Source organism: Gymnodraco acuticeps, unplaced genomic scaffold (assembly GCF_902827175.1).
Source record: "Gymnodraco acuticeps unplaced genomic scaffold, fGymAcu1.1, whole genome shotgun sequence".
Classification (NCBI taxonomy): Eukaryota; Metazoa; Chordata; class Actinopteri; order Perciformes; family Bathydraconidae; genus Gymnodraco; species Gymnodraco acuticeps.
The window spans coordinates 2,671,884-2,686,605 of record NW_022990441.1 but is presented as its reverse complement, the minus strand read 5'-3'; the positions used below and the strand labels follow the sequence as shown (position 1 = coordinate 2,686,605).

The window sequence follows — 14,722 nt, the reverse complement described above, 5'->3', positions numbered from 1 at the left end:
TAACTGTTGCTGCTGTTGAATGAAAGCAGAAGTGATGACATGATTATCTTTGGTCCAGACTTATAAGGAGTGCGTTCTTCATCATTTCCTGAATGACTGCCAACAATAGATTCTGGGAAAAGGTGAAACCTCAGGGTTGGGTGTTTGCATTTCTACGTGCCCCCACCAGTGTGTGCGGCGAGTTTCATGTGTTAGTGTTCGACCATCTTTAAAACTCTCTGTGTGGCTGAATAGAAGGAAGTGGCTCTGACTTCCCCAGGAAATGGGAAGAGGAAACCTGGGGGCTTTGACCTCTTTGGCTGCTGTGGAGCCACAAGACGACTCACAGGAGAGGAAGGAGCAGGGAAGGGTGGAGGGCACACAGCAAGAGAGACACTGCCTCTGACTGGAAGCAGAGAAAGTTTAGAGGAAAGTCAGGGACAGACCGGACATAAAGAGACAGAAAGACATTTGGTTCCTGGGTTTTATTTACGGAGTTTGTGTGGAGATGAAGCTTCTCCTCGGAGCTCTGAGTGCTCTGCTCTGCTGCTCACTGTCCTCCTCACAAACACTGGATCCTGCTGGGAAAAACGTCTGCCACAATATCAGGTACAACTTCACAAAAAAGCATTATAACAATAATATGACAAATTGTAGCCTTTATTACAGCCAAGGTATTTTTCAAGGAGTTAAGGATTGAACTAGACGGTTAAAATGTAAATGTTCTCCTATTAATTGTTTTATCAGGCTATTGCTAGTCGGTTCTTCCTGGAGTTCTGTTAAGTTTCAGATTTGTCAGGCTGATTATTTTCTGTATATTCAGGGACCCCTCCACCCTGGTCTGTTGCACTGGGTGGCGTCAAGAGGGAACAGAGTGCACCTTACGTGAGTTTAACTATTCTTATGGACGACAATCTGCAGGAGTTATGCTTTTACTGCCTCCATATTGGATTAGTTTTCCTGTTGTCTCATTCACTGGTATGCTGTGTGTGTGTGTGTGTGTGTGTGTGTGTGTGTGTGTGTGTGTGTGTGTGTGTGTGTGTGTGTGTGTGTGTGTGTGTGTGTGTGTGTGTGTGTGTGTGTGTGTGTGTGTGTGTGTGTGTGTGTGTGTGTGTGTGTGTGTGTGTGTGTGTAGCTGTGTGTGAGGGTGAGCAGGCCTGTCTGAAGGATGAGATCTGTGTGTATCCCGGAGTGTGTCGTTGCCCCCCTGGCTACTTCGGAGCTCACTGTAAAACACGTGAGTTACAAGAAACAAGTGGAGCATTGATTTAGTAATGTCTGTTAGTTTTAGAGAATGTGAATATTTTAGCACAATAACATAAGTCCTTTTTGCCAAATGTTACTAAAGTTAATTTCTTGTATGAAACCTATTGTGAAAGTATTCAAATCTTAACAATGTAACATTTATATACCATGTGAAAATACCCCTTTATGACTGGAGGTCCTGAATTTGTCCTACTGAAGCAAAAAGTACTTATCAGCTTGATGTATTTAAAAATAAATAGCTTTTTATGCAGAGCAATTGCTCCGATGACTTATATGTTATTATCCATGCAGTATATGGGTATTAGCACATTGTTAGATTGTTTCAAATGTTTTTTTGTACTTACTCTTTGCTATTATTCTGCCCTAATGCATGTCATCAAAGAATTCGAACATGCGAGATACGTTTTAATGTTTCACTTAGTTTTCCTTTTTCCTCTCTCCATACATACTTTTTTGTAGAACTGAAAATAAATACAGAGTAACAATGTTTCAGTTACAGACCACTCAAAAACTACACCATAAATAAACCTTAATTGCGTACAAATATCTTCTATGCACATGCCACAACATAAAGTCAGATTTAAATTAGCTCTACATTCAACTTGGCAAATAGAATGATCACAACATAGTTAGTTATTTAAACAATATTTATCCTTGGCATGTTTGAAGTATCATACAATCTAATTAGTCAATTTGAGCACAAGTAACTCAAAATTATACTAAAAACAGGACTTGACTACATTCCATCCCTATACGAAAGTATTAAAGGGGACCTATCATGCAAAATGCACTTTTTATGTCTTTTATGTATAAATATGTGTCCCCGGTGTGTAAGTGTCTGAAAACAAAACCCTCTCTCTTTTCCTCCGTACCCACATCTCTAAAAACGGGGGGCTATCAGAAACAATGCGCAACGTGTTTTGGAAGTATGGTCTTTGTTTACATTAGCAAGCATCGCTAACACTCAGAGCTTACGCTGTACTGGAGAGAGTATGTGTAAAAAAGCAGGAAATAAAAAAGGGAACTCACTTTGTGGTGAATCCGCAAGAGAAAAAGCATTTGAGCTCCATACTGTTTCAGAAATAATCCTTGATGTGGTTTAGAACATGATATTTAATCACGGCAGCATTTAGCTGAGTATCTGCCGGTAGAATTCTCCTGCATAAGCTCCCCCTCCTTTTTTTTGTTTTAGCTACCGACCCAGAATCAGCACTTCTCTAACATGGCTGAAATAGAGGGGTATGAGGCATGGCTAGAATTGGTGTTTGTTATTTTGAGCAAAACACTTCATAGACATATTTTTATATATCTGAGATCTATAATATATGCCTAAAAATAGTATAATAGGAGACCTTTAAGTGCAGTATTGGTGTTGTATTATTCTCTGTGTTTGTTCATTTGTCTCCAGGCTGTCCCGGTGAGTTCTGGGCTGCGGACTGTCGCAAGGTGTGTGAGTGCTTCCCTCACGGCCGCTGTCACCCCGTCACCGGAGAGTGCACCTGCAACCCCAACCGCTGGGGCCCGCTCTGCCAGTCCCCCTGCAAGTGCGTCCGGCACGGCCACTGCCACCCCGTCCACGGGAACTGCTCCTGTGACGAGGGCTGGTGGACGGCCACCTGCTCCAAGCCGTGCCAGTGCGGCAGCGTGGGGTCTGCGGGCCCCGGCTGCGACCAGCTGACAGGCCGGTGTCAGTGCAACAGGGGCCACTGGGGGCTGAAATGTCCCGTCGCTTGCAACTGCTACCTGTCCCAATGTAATCAGCGAACAGGTGTGTGTGAGTGTGAGGCAGGCTGGTGGGGGCCCAGCTGTGACCGGAGGTGTAACTGTGACCTCACACACAGCACCTGTGACCCGAACACTGGACAGTGCCTGTGCCAGCCGGGGTACCAGGGGGTCTACTGCAACCAGCCCTGTGAAGCTGGGAAATACGGCAGTGGCTGTAAAAGGAGGTTTGTGTAGATATAGCGTTTTGATTCAAGATGCCATATTGTAAATAGTGATATTTAATGTATTTGTATTTGTGCTATATTATTACTTTTAAAGAATCAATGTTATCAATCCATGGAGTTCACAATACAAATGTACACAGCCCACAATAAGATTCAAGATATTTTATTGTCATATATACAGTTTTAAACAGGGACTGTACTGTGAAATACTTACGCTAAGCCCTCCACACTTACATATTACGAAACTATACATACAAACAAGCATATAAGATAAACACTAGTATGTGAGAAACGTTAAAAAGAACAAGCTGACATACATTAAAAAATTCCATCGTAGAATAAAAGTGCATGATGTGCTGCAAAAGGATATATATGTGTGGCCTGGGAAAACTTCTGTAAGGTTTTGACATTACAAGATTCAAGATACTTTACTATCATTGTACGAATACATTTAAATTGTGTCAACAACAAGAGAACAAGATACACTATACTACGTAGAAAAGTGTTGCTACAAAGCTGTTTCAGTCATTCTGCTGTTATGAAGGTGCAGAGACATGAAACAGGAAAATGCTGACATGCGCTAACACAAAGCATTTGATACAAAGGTTAATATTTTAAGATAGACAGTATGAGATATATAATGTCATTGTTTTAAACATTTAAGCATGTAAACGTGTTCTAGTACAAACCCAAAAGTATGAACCTGATATGTCCCCTTTGAACACCTATGAATCTCTTTGTGTCGTCTCCTGTCCTCAGTTGTGGGTTCTGCAGAGACCACCGGCCCTGCTCGGACACTGACGGCGCCTGTGACGCCTGTGAGTCCGGCTGGAACGGGACACGATGCGACCGGCCGTGCCCGGCTGGTTCCTATGGTGATGGCTGCCTGGAGGAGTGTCCACGCTGCAGGAACAACGAACCCTGTGACCCAAAAACTGGGAACTGTTGGAGGTGTGATCCGGGATGCACTGGTCCCAGGTCTGGATGAGTGTTTTATTTGTTGGCTGTAACTTAAAGGTAACAAGGCTTATAGTGAATGTACTATGCAGAACTAATGGTATGATGTTTGAAGACGTTTGCCTCTTGATCTTATCTATGCTCCCATCTTCACATTTCTGAAGTGGCCAGCATTATAGTGTGTGTAACCTTTATTTTAACTATAAAACTGGGGGTGAGTGTGTGATAAAGATGGACAATCATGCCCTTTTTTCTTCCTGCAATGTCCATTAGTGTTTAGATTTCTACAACAATATCCATAAAATTGTGGAAATCTGTTTGAACAGTTTTACATGTAGTGAGATAAAGGTTAAAGATGGGAAATGCGTGTAAAATGATTATTTATGTCCTTGTTCCCTTCGCCAAGGTGCGAGGAGGCCTGCACTAACAGGACGTTTGGAGACGCCTGTGGTTTCCTGTGTAGCCCATGTTTCCATGGTGACTGTCATCAAGTGACAGGAAGATGTGACTGTCAGCCCGGCTTTACAGGAGAAAGGTGAGCACAATGTTCAAACGGTTTTACTCTATGTTGGGTCATGCCTGTTGAGTTATAAAACCTGAAAATGTCCAATGTGTTTGATGATAAAGGCCTTTGTTGGAGCATATGATAGATGTCTGTGCAAATATTGCAACTGAGACAAATGCTTACAGTGTGAGTCTCTAACCAAGTAAAGGCCCACTCAAATGTGATGCTCATTGACCCCAAACAGTTATGGTCCCTTTCATTTTCTTCTCTAAGACACAGTATGTTTATAGCAGTATTCTTTCACTGCACACTGAAATAGAAAATGACTCAGTGTTCATGCATAGAATGACTTCTGTGCTGTGATGTAATTGCATGACTCTGTATATTTCCCAGCTGTAACAGTAGCTGCCCCGCCCTGCAGTTCGGCTTCAACTGTTCCTCCGCCTGTGACTGTGGGGAGGGGGGCGGCTGCGACCCAGTCACTGGAGTGTGTCCCAACAGTACGTCCATCCATATGTCTATCAAAATACATTTGTGTATCTGGTGCATGGATAGGTGAATGAAATCAAAGGTTTTATCATGTGTGTGTGTGTGTGTGTGTGTGTTTTAGGTGGCAGTGCTGCAGTGATAGCAGGTGTGCTGGTTCCTCTCCTCCTGCTGCTCCTCGCTGTGCTCTGCTGCTGTTTGTGTTGTGGAGGGGCTCCTGCCGGGGGCAAAGACAGGTCTGTACCTCACTGCTCCCTATCAATTGAGCCATGAGCCTGTCCCTCTACAGCTCAAGGAGAGAACAGGAGTTAACAACAAAACCTGCAATCATAATTCTACCAGACATTGTGAATGGTGGAAAGTAGGGATGGCACCATATACTGGTATTGACAATAAAAAAATATATTTATTGATATTCTAATAATAAACATATGGTAATATTTGTATTATAAAGGCCTTTACACTATCCATTACTGTAATTGTTCTTTTTTGCCACCCTACACTTCCATTTTAAATCAATTCACTTGCTATAAAAAAGCCCAAAAACTTAAAGATGATTGATAGTATCTTTATTATTCAATTTTTTTCAAATGTTTTCAATATATTGGGATAATATATTTACCTTGAATTATTTTGGCCACAATAATCGTGTAGTCAGAATCTGCTATCATGCCAGCCTGTATTGAAAGAAATTCAATACAGATAGGGCACTGTGCAATAGTGTTACATTCGTACAATATACACATTCCTTCCTCCAGGGCGACTATGGCTGAGGGAGGCTGGTCAGTCCGGATGAAGTATCACGTCTACAGCGTCCTGGCCAACATCGGAGCGGCCCTGCCCTGTATCTCTGATTGGTCCTCTGGCCTGCCCCGTGTCACAGGTCAGTCCTGCAGCATTTATAGAGTCATGCTGCATAAAACAGTGATACATTGTAATTCATGGATTGTGTAACTCTACATACAAAAGTCGCACATATATTTAAGGAAGACAAAGGACAAGATGGACCTTTCTGAAATTCACAAAGAATAACCTATTCTCTTTAAGAGTTCAGTTACATTGTGACGGACAATGTGGTTTACTTTCTGTGGAGGAATGACTGCATGATATGCTGTCAAATTTCAGTCGCTTTGCTCAACCAGTTACTGTTTATCATCAGTTTGCTTCTTCTTCTGGGTTACAGCCCTTAGTTGAACAACATTTTACAACACTTAGTTCTTGACTTACGGATCAAGTGTGTTTATACAGCCTCTTGGGAATCAAATGAAAATAGATACATTTATCATAAAACATGATGCTGTTTTTAGTCAAAAAGTCCAGCTGTTCCTGGATTTGTGAAATATTCAAGCAGGGTTTGATTTAGTTATAAAGGAAAATGGAAGTAAAAATACATTTGTTACCCAAATTTCACAGAACATGTACACACTCTTCATTATGAAAGTTTTTTTTTTTTACATCAAACTGAAAATATAACATTAGTGCAAAAAAAATGTGTCTCTTCAAACCTTACCTTAAAAGCCATAACCTTTTAGTATACTGTAGAACAAGCCATGTATGGATTCGACTAAGATTATCTTTTGAATTTTTCCTCTCACACACAGTGTCTCACCATGACCCAGAGCTGACGTTCAACCACAGCTTCATTGAGCCTCCGTCGTCTGGCTGGGTGACGGAGGGGTCGTCCTTCGACAGTGATGAGGAGGAGGGGGAGGCGCTCTACTGTGTCCCTCCCAGAGAAGGTAGGAACAGGGACAGACTTCACACTGCAATACTTTTGTAATAAGCAGAATATCTCCTCTTATGTCGCCCTACTTTTCTTTCTCCCTCTCTTTGGCAGACTTCCCTTCGGTGGCGGGCGGCGAGTTCCACGAGATGAGCTCGAAGTGCAACATGTTCATGGACCCCTCCGGCTTCAGCTGTGAGGACATCACCTCGCCCTTCAACATCCCTCGCACCTCCAGCATCGCCAAGTCCAAGCGGCCTTCTGTTTCTTTTGCAGAGGGGACCCGCTTCAGCCCCAAAGAGAGGCGTGGCTCGGCTCAGGACCCCGGTGCTCTCCCTGGTCACCTGCGAAACAAACCCAAGTCACCCTGGGGTGTTCTGATGCTGTCTGCTCTCCAAAGTCAAGGAAGTGCCTCTAAAACTGCGCAGGAAGATGGAGCTGAGGACCATGAGGGTGACGATGATGGGGATGTGCAGGAGACAGAATATGAGGAAACTAACTATGATGCAGGGGACCAGGAAGTAGACTGGACCGCTTCCCGGACCACCCTACAGGTCCCTGGTGACTCAGGACGAAGGAGGACTATGTCCAACACAGCTGCTCATAAAGGGACCCAGCTGCTGACACCTGCCTCTGATGCTCAGGGGGGGGTCTTAAATAAGGTCACCACGGTGTATGTGACGGTGGGTAAGGCAGGGAGGCCCGTGTCCAAGACGGAGACGAGCTCTGAGGGTCCCGTTCAGGCCATGCTGCGGCGCATCGGAAGCCTCCAGAGACAGAGGGAGCAGGAGGTAGGCAGGCCCAAGCCCAAAGGAGCAGAAGCTATCGTCAAACCCCCCAGGAGGAAGCTGGGAGCGCGGGCGAGCGTGTGGGAGGAGGGGGCGCCGCCTGCGGGGGAGGTAGGAATATGTAAGCCAATCAGGAGAAAGAATGCTTCTGTTAACACCCCTGATACAGCTGGTGCGAACGACACATCCTCAGAGAGCGGCACTCCAAAAAGGCCGCTGTCGTCCATTTTGAAGAGCGTGCCAGAGCTGGCTTTAGCTGACTCAGGGTCAGATCTGAGGGCGGAGGGCAGCGACCCCACCTCGGGAAAAACTGAGGGCCCCTACCTGACCGTGGGAGCAGCAGGAGATGCAGAGAGTCTCACTGAGGTCATCGCCAACGAAGGAGCGGTGGTCAGTGTGAATGACGAGCCCTGCTATGAAAATGTCATAATTAAACACACATGACCTCAGAGAAACCGTCAACAGCTCTGATTCAACAGGACTGCTTATTTATTACTCTGTCATTACAATGTTACAGGCACGAAAGGGAAGAATTATTTCTTTCTAGTATTACATGAATTAAGGTTTACAAAGCATTTATGATGAAAAAATATACCTTTACATAGCCTCCAGAATACATAATAAAACATATAAAATGTATAATTTAGGTTGAAAGATGAATAATACAAAACAAATACTTTAAATATATGACGTTTTTATTTGTTATCGTACAAGTTGGAACAGATGTAACAGGTTGTGAATATGCTGATCAAATACATTGTTCAAAGATCCGTGAAAAAACATATAAAGTAAACAAGGTTGCTTTGCCATTGTAGTATGAATTGGAATTATATTTTGCCTTCTTACACTAGCCCTTAGATATCAGAAAACTATAATTGTAACAATGTTTTCTTCGACCTCTGGTCAAAGTCCGATCTGCCGCTGCTCTGTGACCTTTGCAGTTACACAATGCTGCTGTTAGCATAAACCGCCATTATTGCATTTTAGAGATTGTTTCCTTTTAATTACTCAATCTGTACGACCATGTGCCACATTTTTATGACCCCTTTGTGGATGAAAAGTCTCATCAACCCTGTTTATATTGTGTTATTTACTGTATGCTTATGATTAAACAATGGAAAATAAACATGTGTAGATACATGGTTTAGAAAAAAAGTCCCTGATTTACCATCTGTGTTGGTTTTGGAATGAATGTAACACAATTCTTGAATATTATAAACCCCAAAACAAAGACATGGGAACAGAAAACCTGTAGAATAATACTAGAGTATCCGATCTCTTCTGGATTTCCAAATGGAGGTTATTTTCCTTATAGTTGTTTAACTAAGTCGGTCAGCTGATTTTGAGAACAGATGAGATAACCTTAATCCACCAATTGAACTTTGGACATGCTAAAACACTACGGCGGTGAAGAGCAGCAGTGTTGGACCTTCATTGATCTCCAATGTTTGCTGAAGTTGACGAGCGGTTTGTTTAGTGTCACACTTTACAAGAAGCCAACACTGCCAGTTTCAGGGGAAATGAATAATCAGTTATATACAAATGTAGTCCTAGTGGTTATATTAAAATAACAATACATTTTGCAACTACTTCTCTGTCCCGGTGGTGTCTGAACAGCCGAGCCAGAACTTGGCGATGGATCTGGGGTACGGCGGCGAGGCTGGGTCCACTCTCTTGGTCTTCAGGTCCACTCTGTAGTACGACTCTAGAAAAAACAGAAAACAACTCATTCATTTCCACTCTCTGGAGCAGCACATGTTCAGGCCGGGCTTGTCATTTTTGTGTTACGTAAAGCACACTTTGTTGGTAAAGATAAATCAACCGTACTTTGGATCTGTCATAGCCGGCATTAATCAAAGGATTCCTTTATACTTGTTTTTTCTTGTTTTTGGTGAATCATAAAACGGATCATAAAAGTACTGGCAGGCAGAAATACACTGCAGGGGATCTCTTATGTTGTTTGTCATATGGCAGCATAATACAGAAACCAGTTACATAAGCCTTCTGTGGGAAAGTTTGATTAAATAATATTTGAATGAGTTCCAGTCTTCTCTCTGGAACTCATCCCAGAAAGGTCTTCTTTCATCTGTCTGGAAAAAGCCCACATTTCGACTTAGACAAGACAAAGGCTTTTGTGTGAGAATTCATGTTGTTAAATAGTTTGTTATTATGACTATTATTAATCTAAAAGTCCACCAACCTCCTCTGAAGAAGTAGACACTCTGTATGGGCAGACTCCTGGAGACGGACCCAACGTTTCTGGAGTCGTGGTTGCCTCTGTCGTTCTGCCGGGTCCTGCCTCTCCGTCTGTCCTGGTCCGAGTCTTGATCCCATCGTCTGTTCCATTCTCGTCCCAGTCTCTCCTCCATCCCCCTCTCTGCCAACCTCAGACCCATCTCCATCCCCCTGTCTGCAAAGCCCTGGCCCATGTTCATCCCCTGCTCAGCCGTGGAGCCCCAGTAGGGGGAACGGCTCTGCCTCCTATGAGCCCACTGCAGCCCGTACTGCTGCCCATACTGCTGCCCATACTGCTGACCGTACTGCTGGTAATTCTGCCCGTTCTGCTGGTTCCGAGGCTGCCCTGGCTGGTAGTCGTTGCGGCGCCGTGCGGGCCTCACAGGAGGGACGTACATCCTGCCAGCCATGACAGCATCCACTGGAGACTTGAGACCCTTCCAGTCCTTGTCAATGAAGTGGTGTTTGTCGTGATGCTGAGGCGCTAGAGAAGAGAAGAAAAAACTGTAAGCTTGTAGCAACACATGCATCTACATCTGCATCTCATGATCTATAATTTGACTCAACTTACAGCTAGAGAACAGCTCGCTGATGACGCGTTCGTAGTTGTTGTAGTATACGTCAGTGTAGCGTCTGAACATTAGGGGTGGAGAGCTCTCTGACATGGTGATGCACTCATCATGGGATGGCTGGTGAAGAAACTCGTATGTGTGATACTGATCCCCTGGAGAAACCAACAAGATGCTTTATTGAAAAGATATATACTTTATTTTTTACTTCACAAGGTTATTTTTTCTATTCCATAATACATTTAAAATATGTTTTCATAAAGAAGTAATATAACCTGGAATATTTTTGCCTATCATTAGGTAAATGATTGCTACCTGTTATTAGGAACAAGTGAGTCAATGTTCAAATGTTCAAATGTTCAAAAACCGAAGATTATACAGAATATACCTGGATTTATTGTTTTATTATCAGTACCTTTGAAGAAATAGACCTTCTCCTTTCCATTGTGACCAGGAGCCGGCAGAGTAAACGCTGCGTCCACATGATCGGGAATTTTGTCAAAGCCCACGCTGATATCTCGAGGATAGTCCTCATCCATCACACCGTTATCAAACCTCCAGTACTTATTTCCCTGAGGAAGGTTTTGTGTTAATACATACACTTATTATCAAAGCAAAACAAAAGGAAATGTGCAACATGATTTATCAAGATACTTTGCTGAGTCCTCACCTTGAAGATGTAAGTCTTGCCTTTACAGTTGACGCGGGTGAAGGCAGCATCAATCGGCCCGCTGATGCCCCACACGTCCTTTATGAGCTTTGGATAACCAGGAAGAACAGTCTTTTTGTCCAGTTCAAAAAAGTACTCCCCTAGAAAAAAAACACAGAAGTTCACAAGTGTGTTTCACCGCGACAGAAACGGATTCCAATAATCTTCCTGGGGTCCAACACATTACATTATAACAGTTATTGGATTAAAAAACATAAAATAACATTCATACTCAGTTCAGAGCCAGAAAAATACTAATTACATATAGGTGATGTTTAAAAGAATGAGAATTATACAAATGTAATGAAGCGAAACACAATTATCAAAAACTAGAAAAGAGTTCAAATGCACTGCATGCCAACAAAAGCATATTCTTCTTAAAGGATAGGATGATTCATTATTATTAGGCGGATATTAAGGGGTTTGTTTTTCCAGTATGACACAGCGTTTTATTTTATTTTATTGAATTAGGCCCTGGGCAGGAACAACATTACTGGCAAATCTGTTGTTGAGGCTTTGTCTGTTTTGGCAGGAAACAAATAAAAATGTGGACCTCTTCAGTCATTAGTACAGCTGCACAATATGGCTCGCTTGAAGTTGCACTCTCTACATTTAAATATGAAGGGATCACTCACCTCTGAAGGCATATATGGAGCCATTTTTTTGTTGCATGAAGGAGTCAAAAGGCCTCCCGCTGCAGGCCATAGCGTCTGGGTCGGGGGCTTCGGTGGTCGCTGTTGTGATGGGGCCGGTGGTGGTCTCAACTGCTGCCTCAGTCACAGGGGTTTCAGTTGTTATCTGTGCAGTCGCCACTGTCTTTGATACGGGTGTTTTGCGTGTTATAGGGATTTTCTGAAGTATTGTTTCCATCAGTCGAGGGGGTCTGGTCATTTCTAGAGTTGTTTCATGTTGTTCCTGTTGTCTGCGACCAAAGTCTGAGATGGGCTGCTCGGTGGGCTTCAGCTTGTGATCGGTAGCAGTGATGGACAGACTGTGGGATGAGCGTTGAGGCGAGGGAGTGGTGCTTTGAAGAAGCTCACTATCATCATCATCATCCTCTGCAAACACAAACGTGTCCCCGCGAGCTGAGAATGGGAAGTCATAATAATGAACAACTTTCAGGATCAGAATTTGGTTTATTGCCACGTAGGTATACACATATGCTTTGGTGTATGATGGTGCATACAAGACCAAATATAGAACAGTTGTTAAAATTATGATATGCCATTTTTTTATTTCTACAGAAATGTTTGTCTCACAACATTAGGGTATCTTAAAGAGGGGTTTCTTACTCGTCATGCCACAATAGACCTTGAAGTCAGAGCAGCAGCTGTTGTAATATTTGCACATCGAGTCACACTGGCACGTCTTCTCTGAGCTAAATCCATTCTCACAGCGACTCATACACGACTCTGAAGATGAAATGACAGCGTTAAAGAAATTAGAAATTGTTTTATTCAGTATTCTTTGCACTTCTGACCAAATGAATTTGCCCTGTTGGAGATTATATATATAGGCGTTGGCAGCATGTCAATAACAAAGACTAATTGAATATGTTGCCCATTATCATTCATAGTTTTTCAGATTTCTATCTCAACATTTTAAGTGGCTGCTATTTTGGAACTGGCTAAATTGTAAAGTCAATTATCAAGCAAACATTAAATAAATATGAAAATATGCTGCTCTTTAAAGTTTAATAAAGTTGAAAATGTTGAAAACAAATTGTTTTTTGGGCTTGGGTTCGGACAAAATGAGCAATTTGAAGACATCATTTTGTATTCTGGTCATTAGTGCCATATTTTTCACAAGTATCTGGCCTTTTTTAGACTAAACAATTCATGTATTAATTTGAGAAATAATCATTAGCTTTACTGATAATGATTTACCTGTTAGAAGCAGTCTTGACTAAAGCTTTGAAAAAAACAATAAATATGTATGTTGTTAAATGTTAACGCTTTAACACTGTGCTAGTAAGCAGGACACACGGAAAAGGCCCATTATCGGGTCTTACTGAAACATGATTAAACTATACCAAAGAGTGAAAAACAACCAGTAACATTTCTCCCAATAATGAATACAAACACTTCTCTGAACTCTAAAAGTGATTTTTAAAGTTGTTCTTACCATCTGCGGCTAAAGTCAGAGCGATTAGAGCGAGCAGCAGGAAGGCCCACAGCCTCATGTTGTCTCTGCGGAGTGAGAGGACAGAATGAAGAAATAATGAAGCACTGCATGCTCACAATCATTGGAAACATGTGTCAGTCACCCCGCTTCCTTGTTTACTCTAACCTTATTTGCAAACGTCTTTCTATTGGAGCAAATAAACAGAGAGAAAGAAATCGATAGGAAATGTGACCTCTGACCCTGTTGCTTTTGAGTTTCTACTCAAATCTGTGTCATAGTGATCACAGAGCAGAGGTCTCTCTCTTCAGTTTGAGTAATGCTTCTATCCAACAGCATTTATTTGTATTTATTCTACTAAATTCAGACAAAAACAAAGAAGTATAATTCATACACACAAAATGAACAAAATTAGTAGAAGCGGGAAGGCTGAAGCATAGCTTATGGGAACAACATGAATGTGTGTTGTTTCATTACTTGCTTTCAGGAAAAGGCTAAACCTGAATGTAGCATGTAACTTGCATGTGAGGCCTCAGTGAAGACAGAGAGGGAAGCAAAGTACCTGCTGTGTCACCTAATAAAACTGTTTAACATGCGGTTACGAGCTAATTAAAGCATTTTACAGCAGTATGAAAGCGTGACAACAGACATCCTTGTCCTGTGTATGATTGAACTATAATTTGTATTGTGAAAGTAGCAGTTATATTTGCCTTAATGACATTTTACAATCACAGCAATCAGGGCCGCAGCCAGGGTTGTTATTTAAAACGTTCTAAGAAAAAACAAGGGCCGACATCAGAAACAAAGTCTCTGAATTGTTTTTATTCATTAAGTTTTACTCCATATTCTGCTGGATTTATTTCCCAATGTTAAGGTCTAAATGGTACACTGCAATGAAGGGACATTTTTATTATTGAATCTATTAAAGATGAGTTTGTCAGCTGACTTCCCTTCACGTGTTGCCTCCATGATTTCAATCATGAATCACAGTCCTCTGTCTGGTTTCAGAACAGTCCATTTTGTCTCAAGAAACCATGTGATTTTCTTCATGCTTTCAATTTATTTTGTCATATTTTTCCTAATAATTATTGTGATTACTTTTAAACAAGTTATTTTTAAAATTCCAAGTGGGCATGCATCCTTTTTTATTCATAACTCATGCGGCATTACAACTAATTAATTAATATCTGGATCCACTTAAAATTTCACAATTTCCAATCCAACAAGAAAATAATGGAACATTTACGTTTCACACGGCCACAAGATATGGGTAAAGCTTGCATGGATTTCTTGATTGAGAGAATTATATGTATTACTTTTGTGGTACTGCACCTGTAGCATATTATCTCTTTATTTTCCAATACATATATTTAACTGTGCCAGTGCTCGGTACGGCATTAATTTAGCCTTCAATACATTTAGTATGAGCTAATTG

General features: G+C 41.9%; 2 protein-coding genes across 2 annotated transcripts; one reads left to right on the top strand and one right to left on the bottom strand.

Moving 5' to 3' along the window:
* The first annotated feature begins 326 nt into the window (after positions 1-326).
* scarf1 (scavenger receptor class F, member 1) lies at positions 327-8,808 on the top strand. Its single transcript, XM_034225547.1, has 11 exons — positions 327-588; positions 803-864; positions 1,115-1,216; positions 2,654-3,194; positions 3,954-4,172; positions 4,558-4,686; positions 5,050-5,156; positions 5,267-5,378; positions 5,901-6,025; positions 6,744-6,881; positions 6,980-8,808. The coding sequence occupies exons 1-11, from the start codon at positions 488-490 to the stop codon at positions 8,095-8,097; spliced, it is 2,754 nt and encodes a 917-aa protein (XP_034081438.1). The 5' UTR covers positions 327-487; the 3' UTR covers positions 8,098-8,808.
* On the bottom strand, positions 8,331-13,441 carry vtna (vitronectin a). Its single transcript, XM_034225555.1, has 8 exons — positions 13,291-13,441; positions 12,459-12,578; positions 11,802-12,251; positions 11,128-11,267; positions 10,873-11,029; positions 10,460-10,612; positions 9,854-10,372; positions 8,331-9,358 (listed from the first exon to the last, which is right to left on the bottom strand). Exons 1-8 carry the CDS (start codon positions 13,346-13,348, stop codon positions 9,240-9,242), a joined length of 1,716 nt encoding a protein of 571 aa, XP_034081446.1. The 5' UTR covers positions 13,349-13,441; the 3' UTR covers positions 8,331-9,239.
* Between the last annotated feature and the right edge of the window lie 1,281 nt (positions 13,442-14,722).